The sequence below is a fragment of the Leguminivora glycinivorella genome, chromosome 5 (assembly GCF_023078275.1).
Source record: "Leguminivora glycinivorella isolate SPB_JAAS2020 chromosome 5, LegGlyc_1.1, whole genome shotgun sequence".
NCBI classification, from domain to species: Eukaryota; Metazoa; Arthropoda; class Insecta; order Lepidoptera; family Tortricidae; genus Leguminivora; species Leguminivora glycinivorella.
The window spans coordinates 15,593,743-15,612,817 of NC_062975.1; the positions used below are offsets into that span (position 1 = coordinate 15,593,743).

A 19,075-nucleotide genomic window follows, 5' to 3' on the forward strand; every position below is an offset into this window, starting at 1 on the left:
CACTTTTGCTTTTAATTGATAATTTTGCTTGTTAGTACTTATTAGTTTACCTAGGCGTCTACTAAATCACCTATAGGTATTTATAAAAAATATATCCTATTTTACGTATTTGATTATACACGCATATTTATTTTGCGGGGGCAAGCATACGAAATATTGAACGCTGAAGCGCGTTAGTTCTAAACCATTAAGCAGCCAACAGACCGGCGGCTCTCATAGAAAGTCTAGTCATATCCAGTCAGCTAGTATCCTTCTTCTTCCCAGACCTTGTCCCATTTACTTGGGGTCGGCCTTCCCTGTTCTCTTCTTCCATAGTGCACGGTTTAGTGGCAGGTTTGCGTCGTCTATCCCTTGCTCTCTCAGGTTTTTCCCCACCGTCGTCAACCAAGTGGTAGGCGGTCTCCCGCTTCCTCGCGTCGTCGTAGGCATCGCTAAGGCTACATTGACAATATGATCAGGAGGTCGTCTTTGAACATGCCCGTACCACCGTAGGCGCTTCTCGACAAGCTTGTCTGTTATCGGTGCAACCTTGAAACTGCCCCTGATATACTGGTTTCGAATCTTATCTAACAGAGTGACGCCTGCAGACCAACGCAACATACGCATCTCCGTGGTGTGAAGTTTGTTTAGGTGATATTTGTTTGTGGCCCAGCATTCTGACCCATAAAGTACTGCCGGTCTTATGGCTGCTTTGTAGATGTTACCCTTCACTCTTATGGGCATGCGTTTATCACACATTACGCCAGTAAGTTCACGCCATTTAAGCCATCCAGTGTTAGTCCTCTGTGTGAGATCAGCGTCAATCCTCCCATCGTTGCTTATAACAGACCCAAGATATTTAAATTGTTCTACAGTGGGCAGAATGGTATTATCGATGGTTATCTTGACATCATTTGGATTTGTAGAATCATCAAATATGCATGACATATGCTCTGTCTTTTTTCGGTTAATTTTAAGGCCATTTGTTTCTAGAGCATCTGCCCAGAGATTGAATACGTTTTGCAGGTCTTCGGCTGATTCCGATATCAGGGCAACATCATCCGCATACAAAATATTCCACGGTACCGGCTGCTGATGCTTCCTCGTAAGGTAATCCATGGTTACGTTAAACAATAGTGGGCTAAGAGTGGACCCTTGATGCACCCCAGTTCTCAATGCGAAGCTTTTGGTAACTCCTGCAGGACAGACTATTTGAGTTGAAACATCTCTATACATGTCCCTGATTAAGTCAATGTAGGGTTCCGGAACAAGCTGTGATCTAAGCGCTTCCCATATTAGATCTCGGGGGATATGGTCAAAGGCTTTTTCCAAATCGATGAAAACCATGTGCAAATTTGTCTTATTTCTCTTTGCTTTCTCGATTAGAATCCTAATGGCCTGTATAGCATCAGATGTACTTTTGCCAGCTACGAAACCACACTGATTAGGCGTGAGCTCTATTATATTGCTCAATCTGTTGTTAAGAATCCTCTCCCAGATCTTCAGACTGTGAGACATCAGTTTGATAGCTCTGTAGTTTTCGCACTCTCGTACGTCACCTTTCCCTTTGTAAAAGGGTATAAGATGACTTTTGCGCCATGAATCTGGTATAGACTGTCCTAGAATCAGCCTATTGTATAAGTCTTGCAACCACGAAATCCCATCATTACCCATACTTTTCCAGACCTCGACGGGTATTTCGTCTGGTCCGGGAGCTTTATTATTTTTCATTAGCTTTAGAGCTTTGATGATTTCGTCCGTTGTAACTTCCGGGATTGGACCAGATACATGTGGTGGTTTCGTGTGGTTGCTAGTTCTGGGGTTAGATTTGTTTAAAAGCTTTTCATAGTATTCGACCCACCTATCATTTATATCGCTGTCTTTAGTTAAAAGTTGGTTATCTTTTCCTTTTATGTATTTCACGTTGCTGATATCCTTGCTGTTGTTGTTTCGCGATCTTGCTATTCTGAATATATCGATATCAGTTTTGGCCGACTCCAGACTTTCGTAAAATTTTGCATTGGATTTTGCTCGGGATTTAGCTACTTGACGCTTGGCTTCATGTTTGGCTTTTTTATACTCATCGAGATCTGAGCACTCTCCTGTAGATTGCCATTTTTTGAACGCATTCTTTTTGGCGTTAATGGCATCTTTTACCTCTATTTGCCACCACTCCGTTTCTTTAAAGGGGCCTTTCCTATTTCTGGTCCTGCCTAGGTATTTTTCGGCGGTGTCTCTACAGGTAGTCTCGAAATCATTCCACACCTCATCCGTTGTTCTGCTGTTATTTATGGGCTTAAGATGTTCTACCATGTCATGAATAAATTGTTGACCAGCCTCATCTTTTAGCAATCTCCATTTAATTTTCGAGGTTAATTTATTATTGTCAGCTAGTATCCAACTATGGTGTATGAATTTATACTGAATTTTGTGTCCATTTCTGGTTCGATAAGCTTAGTGACGTAGGGTTCAGCGTCATCATTTATTTACTGGACAATGAACGACGAAGTGGCACTGTCATAAGACAATTTTTACCATGGTGAAACAAGTTGTTTCACTAGCAATAATTTACGGGGAAAATATATTAGTATCAGTCATACTGGGCAACTTCTACATGGCATCTAAGTAATCCGGAATCGCGGAGAACCTTACTCTGCTAGGAACGATCCTACCTATAGAAAATGTATGACGCAGCCAGTTCAATTTCGTGCCTCGAGGTACCAACCTCGAGGCACGAAATTGAACTGGCTGCGTCATACATTTTCTATTGTCATTTTCAATTCAGATAGTCACCAGACTATCTGAATTGAACATTTGCGTAAATTATTGCAGGTGAGTAAATAAAAATTATATTACTTATGTCTTGGGATAATTATTGTATTCGCTCTTTAGCGGTGAAGCCTCCTGGTGTTTGCCTCTATATTCAATTTTATTGTAATATTTGGTGTTCCTTTGTACTTATCTGAGGTTGCGCAATAAAGAGAATGCGTATTGTATTGTAAATATACTATACATAGTTACAAATTTTAAGGCAACTAACTAGCAACTACTAGCAATCAGTAGGAATCTACCTCTGGCAGATTTTCCAATATTCATTTATCATAGTTGGTACCTAAACAGGAGTATAGCAGTCTGAGTGCTCTGTTAATGTTTTGAAAGCATCATTAGCGATTCGAAATGCGAAGATTAAACTGATTTTACTGTGTTATTCAGTCATACCATATTATAAATTTAGGTAATGTTAATCTTACATGAGTTTAGTTACTTATAATTTTAGTATTAGGTACCTACAGCAGGAGTTTATTCTATTACAAAAGAAATTTTTACTACTATGTTTGACATATCATCGCAGGTACATACGGTATTGTATTTTATTAATTTTCCTTTAGCTGCATGATGCATACTTGCATAGTTAATAACCAGTGATCGGTTTTTTGGATTCGACATGGGGTGAACGACCTCAATCATTATGTTAGTATGGATATGCCCCGGTAATCCGGGCGTAATGTTGTTAGAAAAGGCAAAAAAAGTTAGAAGCAAATAATTAGAACTGAAATCCAAAGAAAATAATGAAATGTCAATGTCAAGATTTTGAAGTATTTTTTCCATCATGAATATCATGATAGATGTAAGGTAATACTTTGTGGAGGTTCTAATATATTTTGCTTAATAGAGTGTAGAGATTAGGAAAAGAATAGAAGTTTTTGTCTCAACTGGTTGCCATGTAAGAGTAAAAAGTTCCTTAGAGATAATTTCGTCGTATCAATATTAACTTTTCTACTTGATATCCCGCGAGGGTGAATCCAAAAAACCGGTCACTGTTAATAACGTAGGTAACTTGATCATTAGCTTAAGTCTAACCATAAATTAAATATAAGAACATGTAGTCCGTAAAATAAAATAACAAGATTTTTTCACTAAAAGCAGCCTGAAACAACGTAAACTCATAAGCCTAATTTGAGTGCCAGGTTAACTTCTATTCTATACCAGTGATGGGCAAAGGATTTTATAGCACCTTATTTTTTTATACCACGTCGGTGGCAAACAGCCATTCTAGCACAACTTGCCTTATCGAGCACGAGTCTATACTTGAAGTCGCGCTTGATGTATGGACTCGCGCGCAGGTATACGGCCCGCCTGATGGAAAGCGGTCACCGCAAGCGGTCACCTGTTTGGATTATATAATGAAAATAGCTTTGTGTTAAATTGTATACTTTCTCTAATTGTTTTATCTTCCTTTCTTAGGGGCGCAAAATTGTTGTTTAACCGCATGTGCCAATATCCGAAACCCGAGCAAGCGAAAGATTCCAATTCCGCAAGAACCACGATTCAAAAAGTGGAATCTTGAGCGTTGCGAGGGTTTCAAGGCACGAAGGTTAAACAAACTTTGCCACCGAGTGAAACACAAAATTTTTCACCACACCAACACGAACAAAATACCGACTATAAAACACCAAACTAAATCAAATCCATCACTTTATTCAATATTTATATGATTCATAATCATCACTATTATAAGTAAAATCTACCGGCCAGCTGAAGACATCAAGTTAAAATTTGTATGAAATTACTTTTTTTGATATCCGTTTTCGAATAGCAAAAGTGAGCTTTTACCACTTGGTGTGGTGAAAAGTGATTTTAGGTACTAATCCGGCACTCCCTTAAAACTCCTTCAACTTTTGGCCCGCAATGAAAAAAGTTTGACCACCATTATTCTATACCATAGACGACGACGGGAGCCCGAGGGACCACGGACCATGGAAGTATACAATACAAGCTTGGTTTGCTAAATGTGAGGTCCCTGAACACAGGTCGAGAAGAACTCATGGTGTCGGTTCTACGGCACAAACTGGACATCTTGGCTCTAAATGAAACATGGATAAAGAAAGGTGCCGAAAAAACCGCACCGTCTCTACCAGGCTACGTACTAAGGCTAGCTCCGCGACCTGACAATAGAAGCGGTGGCGGTGTTGGCTTTTACGTGCGACGAGGTTTAAAGGTACGAGTACGTGCACACCCTGAGTCTGCGTTGGAACAGATGTGGCTTGAGGTTACGTTGCCCGGGGCGCGGTTAGCTGTTGGCACGGTGTATAGACCACCTTCATTGACACTTACAGAAGAAATATTTGATGCATTAAGCGAATCAATAAACTTCTTTTCATTCTGCAATTCCACATGTCTCTTGACTGATTTCAATGTTGATTTAATACAAACCGAATCTGTCAACGCACGCAAGGTTTTGTCATTTATTAACCAACATAATAGATAATCAAACGAACTTACCTGTAAGTGATGTTCGATGACTATTAAACGATGTGATTCGCCCGAGTGATTACACTATACTTTACATGTAGTAGCACGCGAATGTGCTGCCATCGTACACAATTTTAGAGTAACATTTTTAACAAAAAAATATCTCGCCTAAATTGGGGGTATTTCATACACGTTTCTTATAAAAAAGGCCATCAAATACGTGTGCTATTTCGTGACCAATTGGGTAGAATCTGGAGCTTGACCAGTTCGGGTCAGGGAGGGTTGTAATCACTCGGGCGAATCACATCGTTTAATAGTCATCGAACATCACTTACAGGTAAGTTCGTTTGATTATCTATTAAACTTCTGTGATTCGCCCTTCGTGATTACACTATACTTTACATGTAGATGTTTAGAGTTACACGAAATAGCAGATTAAATGAAACATGTATGTTTGAAAAATATAAATAAAACAAACGTTTACGTCAGTTTAACTGAAATCAACAGACACTTCAATTATTATTACCATGTAATATTGTACGAGCAAATACTTCGGACGAGTCCGCCAGAACATCTCTATTATAGAACCTAGCGAACGTCAAGGAATTATCTGACCAACCGGCGGTCTTCTTAATCAGTTCTATATTAGCCCCGAGCCGGTTGGCTGCTGACGTACTTGCGTGTCTCGTACTATGCGATTTGAAGATCGATGTATCAATACCACTCTCGAGCAAAGTGGTTTTGATCCATCGACTCAAGGTCTGTGAACACACTTTTCTAAATGGTTTTTTAAAACTTGTAAAAAGAAAATCACAATCGCTTGGGCGATTGGTAGATGAGACAACCAAATAACGTTCTAAAGTCCTTGCAGGACAATTTGACTGATTTTCATCGAAATAAGGCAGAATCAGTTTTGGCTGAATGCGATTAACTGCGGATGTCTTAATCTTATCTGTAATGTTAATAATATATTTCTTATTACATTTATGAATATTACTTAGCTTGATTAACGATAAGGTTTGCACACGGTGTGCCGTAACTAATGCCAAAATAGTTATTAACTTCCTAGAAAGATGCTCGTAAGAAAGGCTTTCATTTGGATACCAACAACTTAAATGATTAAGAACGATTGAAGGGTCCCAAGTAAAATCATATCGTGGATTTGGAGACCGCAGTTTGTATACTCCCGTCATAAAACGTTTCACAGTTGGATTATTTATAACATTATTATTCAATATTAATGACAAAACTGCTTTCGCAGTATTAATTGATCCAAATTGACAACCTTGATTAAAAAGTAATGTGAAATAATCTAATACTTCTGCTACGCCGACATCAAAAATATCATAACATTTTTCCTTACAAAATATATACCATTTCTTTAAATAACAATTATATTGCTTAAGTGTGGTTTCTGTAAGTGACGCTAGCATGATGTCTGCCGCTTCTGCAGGAGTGCCTTGCCTCATGAACGCCGCCCGGACAACACTCCGGCAACCAGGGTAAGGCTCCTGTGCAGCTTGTGTTCGACACTGTAAGGGGAGGACAATAAATTTGGTTTAGGTGGGAGTTCTATTCGTTCAGAAATCAATAATCTCTCAAAAAGAGGAAACCAGGGTTGTGTAGGCCATAGTGGCACAACAACAATGCCCTCCGCTTTATCTGTTATTATCTTTTGCAACATCCTAAGTATTAGACAAAATGGTGGAAAGGCGTAAAAGAAATACGACGACCAAGATATGGTAAACGCGTCGATATTGTACGCGTCAGGATCACGATGCCACGAAACAAATCTAGTACATTTTTTGTTTATTCGACTCGCAAAGAGGTCAATCTCTGGACTTTTGTTTAAAAAATTACAAATTTTCCGAAAGGCACTGTCGGCTAGCTCCCACTCAATGTCTGCATGTTTCCGGCGTGATTCTGCATCTGCTATATCGTTGTTTTCTGAACGAACGTACGAAGCAAATATATGTATATCGCGTTCCTCGCACCATTGCCATATCTGTCGGCTTAATTCACTCAGATGTGGGAATCGAACACCACCCATGTGATTGATATATGAAATCGCAGTGGTATTGTCTATCCTTAGCAAAATCTCACAATTTTTGTAATCTTTAGCAAATATTTTTAAACCAAAAAACGCGGCAGTTAACTCTAGACAATTAATGTGTTGCCCAAGCTCATGACTGGACCACTGACCACTGGCTGTCATATCTGAGCAACTTGCTCCCCAGCCTGTTAGCGACGCATCAGAAAATATCTCTAATTGATAATTTCCTGTCTTGATCGGATTACTACATGTTTCTATATTATATATCCACCAATCTAGATCATCATCTAAGCTACCCGGAATGCTAATGTATTGATCATAGTCATCATTTTTACTTAAATAAAGAAATTTGATTCTTTCCAATCTCTTAGTATACAACCAGCCGTATGGTACTGCCGGACAAACAGAAACTAATAATCCTATCAAATGTGCGAAATTACGAAGTTTACATCTTCGAATGGATTTAAAGTATAAAAGTTCGTCTTTAATCCTCTCTCGTTTTTCGCATGGAATATTAATTGTCAAATTTGCAGAATTGAAACTAAACCCAAGAAAATTTGCCGTTCGACTTGGTGTACCTATTGATTTATCAACATTTATTGTAAATCCTAATGATTCTAACAAGTCTTTCGTTACATTAAAGTTATGTAAGCAGTTAGAATACGTGTCACCGAAGAGTAACAAGTCGTCTAAGTAAACGACTGATAAAAAACCTTGATTGCGCAAAAACTGCACAACAGGACGCATTAACTTCGTGAATATGTACGGAGCAATATTTAGGCCGAATGGACATACCAAGAATTCGTATGTTTTGTTTTTCCAAAGAAATCGTAAATATTTTCTGTAATCAGGATCAATATTTATCGCAAAATAGGCGTCTTTCAAATCTATTGAACACATGTAAGCGTTTTTTGATAAAAGTCTCATTGCTGTCCTATAATCTTCGAGTTTGAAGTGCGGGGTACATATAAACTTATTCAATGATTTTAAATTTAGAATGAATCTATTTTTTCCATTACTCTTTTTAATAAGAAAAATACTGGACAAGAATTGATCCTGACACGGATCACATTCTTGTATGGCACCAGCACTAATAAGTTTTTTGACTTCCTCGTTCATACTCGTCTCGTGTGCAACCGACTCGGGTTTGTTAACAGGAATATTCGATTGAGATATACAATCCGATATTGGAATACGCACACCACGGACCCAAGACAATACGGTGGGATCCTTGGTAATGCCTAACCATACTTTATAAAAAAATTGAAGTCTACCAGCCTGAGGTTGTGTATCAGCATCCGATGCTAGCGGCGCGAGGTCCGGGTGTACGGCCGCGGCGGCGGCGCTCGGCGGTCGCTCGCGCGGCGGGACGGCGGCGGCGGTCTGCGCCCGCCACGCGTGTAGCTCGTCCTCGCTGGCGTCTGGCGACTCTGGCGAGGCGGCGGCCGCGACGCCGACGACGGCTGCCCCTCCAGTTTAAAGCCCTCGATGTCGACGGTCCTGCTCCTGCCTGTTGGTGCTTGGGCGTCCATTTAGGCTTTGTGACAGTCGGTCTCAATTCTGCTCCGGTTTTAGTCATTGCTTTTATTGACTTCAGACTTTCTTGTAATTCTTTACCAAAAAGCAAACTATCGCGCTTTAAGTCCTTAATATTATCCTTGATCTCCTTATTTAAACTAGGCACCAAGAAATTACGCCTAATCTGAGTCTCTGAAAAATGTAAGTGACATAATAGTCTACCTGTATCGCTCAGTGACTTTATGATCCCCTGTTTGTTGTTGTCTAAAGTTGAATCTGTTGTCAAGATATTCGACAATGTATTGGCAACTCCTGTTATAATAGTCGAGAGCAACTTTTGTTTGTCACTTAGAATATTATCCCGTTTTAAAACATTATCATTACACGCCACCTTAATCTCGGGATTGAGTATAGGAGCTTGCGCTAATTTTAAATTTTCTGGTATTTCGTAACGTTTTAAAATATCATTCTTAATATCGTCCTTCATACCATTAACTAGAATGTCGGACCATCTCGTCGAGATATCGTCGTGAATGCAAGGACCAAAAGTTTCTTCTTTTACGGGCTCATCGCCCAACAAACATAATAAACCGGGATCAAGCGCGGTCACAATCGGCGTAGATTCTTGTAAACCAATTTGTTCACCGGTCACCTGTGTGGTGGTAGCTGCGGATGTAGGCGCGGGAGCGGGCGCAGCCGGCGTGGTGGTCGCGGCCGCGGGCGCGCACGCCGGCGCGGCGGCGGCGGCGGGTGCGGGAGGGGGCGCGGGGGCCGGCGCGTCCACCGCGCGGGGCCCGGCGGCGCTTCTATTCTGTATGACCACCGATCGCAGCCCGCCAGCAGCAGGCAGCGCACCCGACGTTGAAGCACCGACCTCATCATCGGTTAAGTCGTATACAGTATTGTTGGTCAATGGGGATTCTGTAACAATACGGTCAAATACCCTTCACAATGCTGCTCTAATTTCAGCAACAAAAAATAAGTGTCCATTATCTTTGACCCTTATCTCTAGACATAATGTTTTCAATCAGAGACCAACGCTTATACTGGTCAGACATCATAAGCGGCTCGGTGATCTTTGTGAATTGCCCATTTGGTAGGGTAATAGGTAGTGTTTCTACCGCCTACTTCCTCGATGTTGGATGTTATACTATAACTACGTACGTATCTACATACGTATCTACATATCTATATACCTACGTATAGTACACATATAAGCCGTTGTAATTAACGTAATTAATGTTCTTAGACATAGGCAGTCGTTCTACAGTCTCGCGGACTGTAGTCTAGACTGATAGCATTGACAATTTGCCGCAACCAGGTATTTTACCTATAGTATTCCGGCATAGCCTCACGGACTGATGCTCTAGGAATATATGTGCTTCCCTTTTACACAGCGATCAACCTCTCGGATTGAACTGAAGGTATAAATTAGGGTCGGTAATAGCCTTACAGACTATACTCATTGCACAATGTATCTATTTAATAAAACAAAGCTGGCATGTACATAGGACACATTCTATCAAATGATTAGACGAAGATAACTGAAAATCTTACCTTCATATTGCGAATCCTCTAGCAAGGGATCGGGCTCACCGATATCTTGGTCCGCATACTCATATTCATTATCTGTATATGAGGACGTACTAGGGCTATAACTACGATGACGGCGCCTGCGACGAATCTTCAATCTTTTCCTCTCGAGACTTCGGATTTTTCTTTCCAAGTAATCTTCCTCATCTTCCTCACGATGTTTGCGTTTTCCCATTTTATCCGCAAACACAAAACACTACACTAAACTTAGTAAAAACACAATTATTTTACTAACAAAGGAAAAGTACGTGCACGATGGCCGCCACACAAAACGTGTATGGAATACCCCCAATTTAGGCGAGATATTTTTTTGTTAAAAATGTTACTCTAAAATTGTGTACGATGGCAGCACATTCGCGTGCTACTACATGTAAAGTATAGTGTAATCACGAAGGGCGAATCACAGAAGTTTAATATGAAACAATTGGTAGCAAACCCAACTCGCGTATCCGATACGTCTCAATCACTACTAGATTTAGTTATAACTGACTCTCCTAATCGGTTTAGTGACCCAGAGGTACATCACAACCCACTCCTAAGTAACCATGCGCTTGTCGTAACAAATATAAACGTCAAGAAAATCAGAATTCCCCCGCGGTATATAATGACTCGGAACCTAAAAGACATTGACCTAATAAGTCTAGAATCCGACATAGTTTGGACCCCGTGGCACAAAATACTCGAGGAAAAAGATGTAAATGAAATGGTTTCAAAGTTCAATCTCTTTGTTCTCGCAATATTTGAAAAGAACAGCCCTCTAAGTCGCAAGCGAATTGCAGATAAAATATGTCCATGGATAACTGATAATATAAAATTAATGATGTTACTTCGTGATGATGCATTTAAAAAAGCACATCATTCTGATTTAGAGAGTCATAAGAAATATTATAGACAGCTGAGAAATTTCGTTACCTCAAGCATTGAAAGAGAGAAAGAAGCGTATTTCACTCACTACGTAAATAAAAACAAAAACTATCCTAAATTGTTATGGTCCCATTTAAAGAAAACGACGGTTTTCAGTGATCCCTGTAGAGATAATATCCCAACACATTTAAATGATCCTGATGAAATAAATAACTTCTTTTTGAATGTTCCGGGAAGTGTCACATCGTGTCCTGACATGATATCTGATTTTTGCAAGGAAAGAACCGAGCGAAAAACACCTGAGTTTAATATTCTCCCTACTACTGAAAAAGATGTTCAAGAGATCTTAGATACCATCAAAACTAACGCATGCGGACAGGACCAAATCTCGATAGAGATGATCCGACTTACTTTGCCTTACACACTTACCGTAATTACTGCCATCATAAATGCATCTATAGAGTCTAAAACCTTTCCCGACGCATGGAAGCTAGCTTTAGTTAAACCGATACCTAAAAGTGGAAAAGTTGAACATTTAAAAGACTTACGTCCAATAAGCCTGTTACCCGTGCTTTCTAAAGTTTTAGAGCGTGTTGTTGAGAAGCAATTGAAGGCGTACCTAGAAGAAAATAATTGCCTTCCTAAAGTTCAATCGGGTTTTCGTGTTGGACATGGAACTTCCACTGCTCTAGCACATGTCAGTGATGACATTTTAGCAGCATCCGATGAAGGAAGAAGTTCTATACTCGTTTTGTTAGATTTCTCAAGAGCTTTCGATTGTCTGAACACTGAACTACTCCTTGCAAAATTGTCATATTACGGTTTGTCAAATAATGCTCTAGAATGGTTTGAATCATTCCTCACTAAAAGAAAGCAGCGAGTAATATCCGAAGATCAAAACGGAAATCCCATAGTGTCACAAGTAATGGAGTTAAGCAGAGGTGTGCCACAGGGCTCAATACTCAGCCCTCTTCTATTTGTAGCGTTTACCGCGGATATAGTAAACGTTGTAAAACACAGCAAAGTTCATCTCTATGCAGACGACACACAAATTTATAAGTCTTTTTACGCCAAGGACTCAGAACTTGCTGTCAGTGAACTAAATCATGACCTGGAAGCTATTAATAAGTGGTCGCATAAAAATTCACTCGTCTTAAATGCGGCCAAAACGAAATATTTAGTAATGGGAACTAAGCAGCAAGTAAAAAGTGTTATTAGTAAGAATATAAATATATCTATAAACAATGAAGTGCTAGAGAGAGTTACCGAGGCTAGAAATCTGGGTTTAGTTATGGATGAGCAGCAAAGATTTATTAACCACATAAATATTAAAATTAAGAATGCTTTTTATAAACTGAAGGTGCTATACAATATACGCAAACATCTTGAATATAAAATAAGAGTCATCCTTACTGATTTACTTGTATTATCTCCCTTTAACTATTGCGACACAGTGTATGGACCGAGGCTGCATAAATATACTAAACGCGCCATCCAGAGGGTTCAAAATGCTTGCGCCAGATTTTGTGTAAATGTCCCAAAAAGGACTCACATATCTCCAATACTGGCTGAAAAAGGGATTCTCGACATGGAATCACGAAGGGAACTTCACATGGCATGCTTCACTCATAGAATATTTTATACAAAGAAACCGACGTATCTTTTTGAAAAACTATCCCCCTACCAAGAAAATCGATATCCCACGCGAGAGGCAATAAAGTTAAATCTAAAAACGTTTAAGCATAAATATGCAGGGTTTAAGGGTAGCTTTAGGTACGCTGCCTCAAAAGTATGGAACAATATACCTCCAGCCATAAGGCAAAAGCGGTCTCTGATTACGTTTAAAAAGAACTGCAAGCATTTCATATTTAATAAACAAAAGGAAATGGCAAATGTACGTACCTAGAGGTATGAAAAATGGCTAAACACAGAACTTTTATGTTTTTATTGTATAAATCGTTTTTATTTCTTTTCATTGGTGCTTAAAATGTATTTTTTTTTGGAGCTAATTTTTAATTTCATTTAACTCGAAATATGTAGTTTTTATTATGGTTTGGGCTGAAAAACAGCGCTGCAGTGTCACTCACGTTGGGTCGACGCTGTTCAGCATCATGCTGACGCTCAAACCATTTGTCACAACAACAAATGTTTAGAATGTTAAGTTACAGTAAGATTTAGTTTAGGTATTAAGTTTATAGGTTAAGTAACTTGTTTAATCTTTTCCTTGTACTCCGTGTTGTGGCAATAAATGCATTTTCTTTCTTTCTTTCTTTACATGTTGAATGGAGGTTAATACATGGCGCTTATACTAGTATTGACTTTTGGTCACTATCTCTATCTATACGTATAGGTATATGTATAATCAAAGGTCCAGGAGTAGGTCTTATGAAAAAAATAATACTTACCTACAGTAAAATATAAGGATATAAGTGAAACGAAGACTGCCAGGCCATCTAGTTAAAATATAATAAGCAACGTACCCAGAAATAGTTATCACAGTTATTTCGTTCGTATACATACGAAATGTTTGGATATTTTGTGCTTACCTTATTCTAGTTAGCGAGCAGCGGCGTCCACCATAAGTTGTCAATAGTTCCAAATATTTAATATGCACAATCATTCACTAAGCAGGTACACTGCACTCAACACATCACAACATTAACACAACCTTATCATCTTTATTTAGACAAATGCAAACATAAGGACTTTCGCTTATAAGTAGTCAGTGTAAGATATTATTAGTACCTATACAAATTAGTAAAAATCATTATCAAAATCGATATACAAGCCAGACAAGCTCACTTCAAAAATTATTTTTTAAACTGACATGACATGAAATTGACATATCCTCGTACTACTCTTAGGAAACAGTTTTCATTGTTTTGAACGAAAAGAGTCGATCAATCCTGCAATTCTTCCTTCTCAGCAAGGAGTGCTCCAAACCCATAAAGAATTCCCTTAAATAACAGATTCTTAATAAAAGGGGGAGTAAAGCTTGGAAACTAGAAGAGACAACGATTTGGCATGGGCATGCTCATTGTAACTAAGGTTCTTAACTATTTCCTGAGCTTTAAATATTGCTCAACTGTCTCATAGCTCTGAAAATAGTACCTACTTATATCAGATAGTATAAATTCCCATATAAAAATTATATATTTTATCACGGACTCTAGGCCTTAGACACCATCCATATAAGCCCCCTTGTAGGCCATAAATCAATAGTTTCCATTGTTCAATCTCATTACAGCACCTAATACAGGCGAGTAAATCTCCTGTGTCCCTCCAGAGCCGATGAAGTGGCCTTTATTGGCCGTCCATCTTGCGGCGACATTAACTGTATACTATTTTCTAAGTAAACTATCGGTGGCGGTTTAAGTTAGAAATTGTAGCAGAATTTTGGTCAGACGAATGGAAGAGTAGCTATCTAATATTTTTCATTACAAAACTGTCGTTTATGCCCAAACCATTATGCTTTTGATCATTTATGGTTTTGTGAAACTTTTAATAATAATAATTAAGCCAACGAGAATGTATAATAATATACAGATATTTCCCACCATCACTCAACCACAAAATTAATTAGGTTCAAAGTTCCTTAATTTTGCATCTGTCTATCCGACTAAGGGTTTAAAAAAAGTGTACGTTTTTGAAGGAGATTTGAGAAGTCTTGTAGCAAAACTGATGTGCACTGAAAAATGGTCACTCAAGCTTGAACTCTATAAAGAAATTCAACATTTCTACGCATAATTCATACAATCTAGACCTAGAGAAACAAGTATATATATGCACAACCTAACCTCAAAGTAAACAATAGTTCCAAGCGCTAGTTTAGTTTGCAAATAGTCAAATCACGGCTCGAGCGGCCCGCTCGTTAGCTCGTCGTATTGTTTCCAAGTGTAAATGACACCTTCAATGGTATGGACTGCATGTTTCGCATGGTTTCTGTTATATTCTGCAGTCCACTATACTTAATATAACTTCTACGCAAAGGCATTTCCAAGATATCAAAAATACATAGCAGGTATAATAATAGGCCTTTGCATCTACAACAGATGATTTAAGCAGCATCCTTGCGACACTTACGTTCGTGGCTGTATAGAGTGTATAGCCCAATTCGAGAGAGGATCCCTCGTCCACACACATGGCAGGTGTATGCTCCCCCAGATGAGCGGGGGTTAGAGGCTTTCTCGTGACGCCTCATGCGTTTATCTGAATGCGATGTTCGAGTGTGGCGAAGAAGTCCAGACTATGGAGCATATAATTCAGCGATACCCTCAGCACTCATACTCAGGACCACCAGAAGACCTGCTGCACTTAACAGTTTAACACCCGACGCAATTGCGTGGCTGAGCGCACTGAATATTGAAATTTACATACATACATACATACAATCACGCCTGTTTCCCATATAGGGGTAGGCAGAGCACATGAAACTCCTAAAGTTACAGTGCCACTCTTGGCAAATAAGGGGTTGAAAGAAAACGAAACTGTGACATTGCAGTGACAGGTTGCCAGCCTCTCGCCTACGCCACAATTTACCCCATATCCCACAGTCGCCTTCTACGACACCCACGGGAAGAAAGGGGGTGGTGAAATTCTTAACCCGTCACCACACGAAATTGAAATTTAGTTTAAATTTTAATTTTAATTTAATTTGTATTCTCTGATATTCAAATAACTGTCTGTTTTTGTGTATGCCATACGATTAAATAAATAAATAAATGTGTTTATCATTCAAAGAGAAGAAGCAGCACGGGAAGCATGGTCGCGCGATAGACGATAAAATAGCAGGCCGTCCCTATCGCACTATCTGTAAGTGCGATAGGGACGGCCTGATATTTTATCGTCTATCGCGCGACCATGCTTCCCGTGCAGGTATAGGTAAGTAATTTTAAACAGACCAAATGAAAAGAATTTATAATTTGAGCAAGCATTTATTTCTTAGATAGATATCTATCTAAATAATTATTAGGAATACATAACGCGTCAGTTACTACCAGAAGTTCAGAACTCATTTTGGCATATTTTTGAGGGACATTATGACTACTGTTGCTGCAAATGAGATCCAACGCGGGTCAACTAACGCCATAGGTTTACTTAAATGCTAGAGAGTAACTTAAAGGTTTAAATCTAAACCAAAGGAGAGGTATGTTCCGACAGATATCTTCTAGTGGAGCAAAGATAAAGTAATACCTACTGAAAATATCGGCTAGTTCCGAAAATCACCCGTAACCCCTATTCATCCATCCAACCACCTCCATATTGCAGTCTACTTTTTATCAGTTCTAGTTAATTTTTACGAGTCACCCGAATACAACTTACCCAACGACGATGCCTACTAAATTGTTACAGACACCGTTCTCTCCAGTCGAAAATACCTCGCTAGGGTATATATAGGGTAGGGTATATATATATATACATCACCTTAACCGGGCATTCCTCCGAGCGTTTTAAATCAAACACTTTGACTTCGGTGGCAGAACTATTACCTAAATCAAAGACATATATAACTCCGTATAGACACATAAAGTTTAAGAAAAAAAAAACGTACCTCAGTACCATACAGAAAAAGGTACGGTGGCCTAGATGGCATTACACCTTTCAGGTATGCTCAGCTAGATGGCGCTAATATTAATATTTGACATTTTAAAACATATCAAGCTAAGAATATGGGCCAAATTGTCAAAACTGAGGTTCAAAAGTTTCAAGCCTGTGTCAAGAGATGGCAGTCTATGCACTGTGATTACACATTTTACTTCGACAGTAACTCTCTATAATACTCGATCCTCTTTGCCTAAATCCCGTACGAGTAACTAGTTTTTTTTTTGTTTCTGGTAGAAATCCGCGACTCTTACTTTAGTAGGAAGATTGACAAGATTTCATGTGACCTTCGAAATTCAAGTAAAAAATTTGCCACCGAGTGAATGCGGTTGAAACACTCGAATAAATCCCCAAATGAACACAAACTACACAGGAGGTAGCCACACTTCAAAGCTGGGACCATAGGCCAACTTCTTGCGAAGTGTGGCCTCGAAATCCGCGTCTCGCGTCGAGTCGCGAGGCGCTCGCGCGTCTCGAGCGTTTTCGCGGGCTACTTCGCGCGCTGCGCGAACGAATTTTGACACGTTGGCCACGCTTTCGCGAACTTCTTCTATCTGAATCTATATGGATAAACAAAACAGTAAAATTACTAAGAAAACATGTCTTCTTTAAAAAAATATGAAGGGCGATGATGAATAACCGGTCTGTTTCAAGTATTAATATCCTCTTTACTACCAGATATTGTAAGAAACTTGACTGACTCATTAAAAGACAATTTACTCTAGACTGCCAAAAAATCCGCAGTAGCATATGTTACATGATTTTATTGCTTCTTTCGAATTTCATGGTAACTGCACACCTGTAACAACACCTGGGCCTCTGAGCTCGTGACCTCACCCTCTAGCTAACGCGTGTCGGCACCCTCTCACAGCGCACTCCGTTGCCCACCCGTTGCCCCACCCCACGAGCCGTTTTTTTTTTCGTTGTAGTCAATAAAGACTGGCAAAATAAAATGAGTTATCCCAAGAATTCACCTCATTGTCAGGCAACGTGTGTGGGTATATCCTGACCCACTGGCCCACACGCGCCGGCGCCCGCTCCCAGCGCACTCCGTTGCCCCACGAGTAGGCGTTGATCATGCGTCGCCGGCTCGCCGCCGTCGAGTGCCCGCCGCGCCACGGTTCGTCTTCCGTTGACGGTGTGGCCGCACTTGGGGTTGACTGGGGAACATTATTGTGAGCATTATACTAAACTTATAAAAATACGGAGATGGAGATTAGAAAGAACTCTAAAACAGATCAAGTTGACAAAGTTTCGTATGCAAAGCTCTTATCTACCATTTCCCAGCAACGAAAACCAGTACGAGGCATGTCTACAGAAATGTTCATAATTATTTTATGAACAAGTTTAATTTCATGTAATTTGAACATGTTTTAATTTTTCGATTCGTGACACCAAAACAGTGTGCCGTATTGACTTTGGTGATAAGTGGTAAGATATGTTTCTAGTTTTATTATATTTTTAAAGCATTTAGACGATGATTGGTTAAAACAGAAGTCTCGATTCTACACCCAAAATATTGTGAGTTTTTTTTTTATTGTTACAGATAATACCAGAAATACGAAGGCGCGACATCTATGTTCTACTACCAGAATCACAAACATAGCCTCACGAACCTGACGCATTCATCTGTAGTAGGTGAGAGACCAGTAGAATAACCAGTTAGAGCCAGTTTCGCTAGATGGCGTCAGTAAACAGTGAAAAGTTGTCGAGATTCTTGTTTATATTTTTTTGTGTATCTAAGATTGGATTTAATAAAAAGACACATATTATTCTTTTCAGCCTGCGTATTTGCGTAACCCTTGAAAACTAACACTTAGCAAGTTATCTATCATCCAACCAAATCTAGGTTGTTAAACCAAAACCCAAAACTCTATATACGTTATTTGTTATTTAATAATGGCTATATTGAATGTAAACATACAATGTTTAAATTGTCCAAAGTTTTGGCACAATTATGCACGATCACATTCTTTATATAATATCGAGGGTTTCCTGGTGAAACCCGATAAATCGAGATAATTTGTGTCGCTTAGCTTCAAACTTGGATAAATCCATATATAAAAAATGTAATATGATCTGAAAAAATGTAATATGATCTGAAAGATAATCATAATCAACCTTTTAGGGTCCCCCCACATCCAGCGTCTCGCGAGCGTCGCGTCGGGCCAACTGTATGGAAAAAGACGCCGCGTCGACGCGACGTCGACGCGG

At 39.4% G+C, this 19,075-nt stretch overlaps 1 protein-coding gene across 1 annotated transcript in view; it reads right to left on the reverse strand.

Annotated features, from left to right (window-relative positions):
• Positions 1-17,038: 17,038 nt before the first annotated feature.
• Positions 17,039-19,075, reverse strand: part of LOC125226343 (probable tubulin polyglutamylase TTLL2) — a 41,283-nt gene continuing 39,246 nt past the window's right edge. Inside the window, exons 12-13 of the mRNA XM_048130303.1 lie at positions 17,836-18,021; positions 17,039-17,421 (exon numbers count right to left, since the gene is read on the reverse strand). Coding sequence (XP_047986260.1) covers positions 17,227-17,421; positions 17,836-18,021 — 381 coding nt within the window. The 3' untranslated portion in view covers positions 17,039-17,226. The remainder of the gene's footprint in view (positions 17,422-17,835; positions 18,022-19,075) is intronic.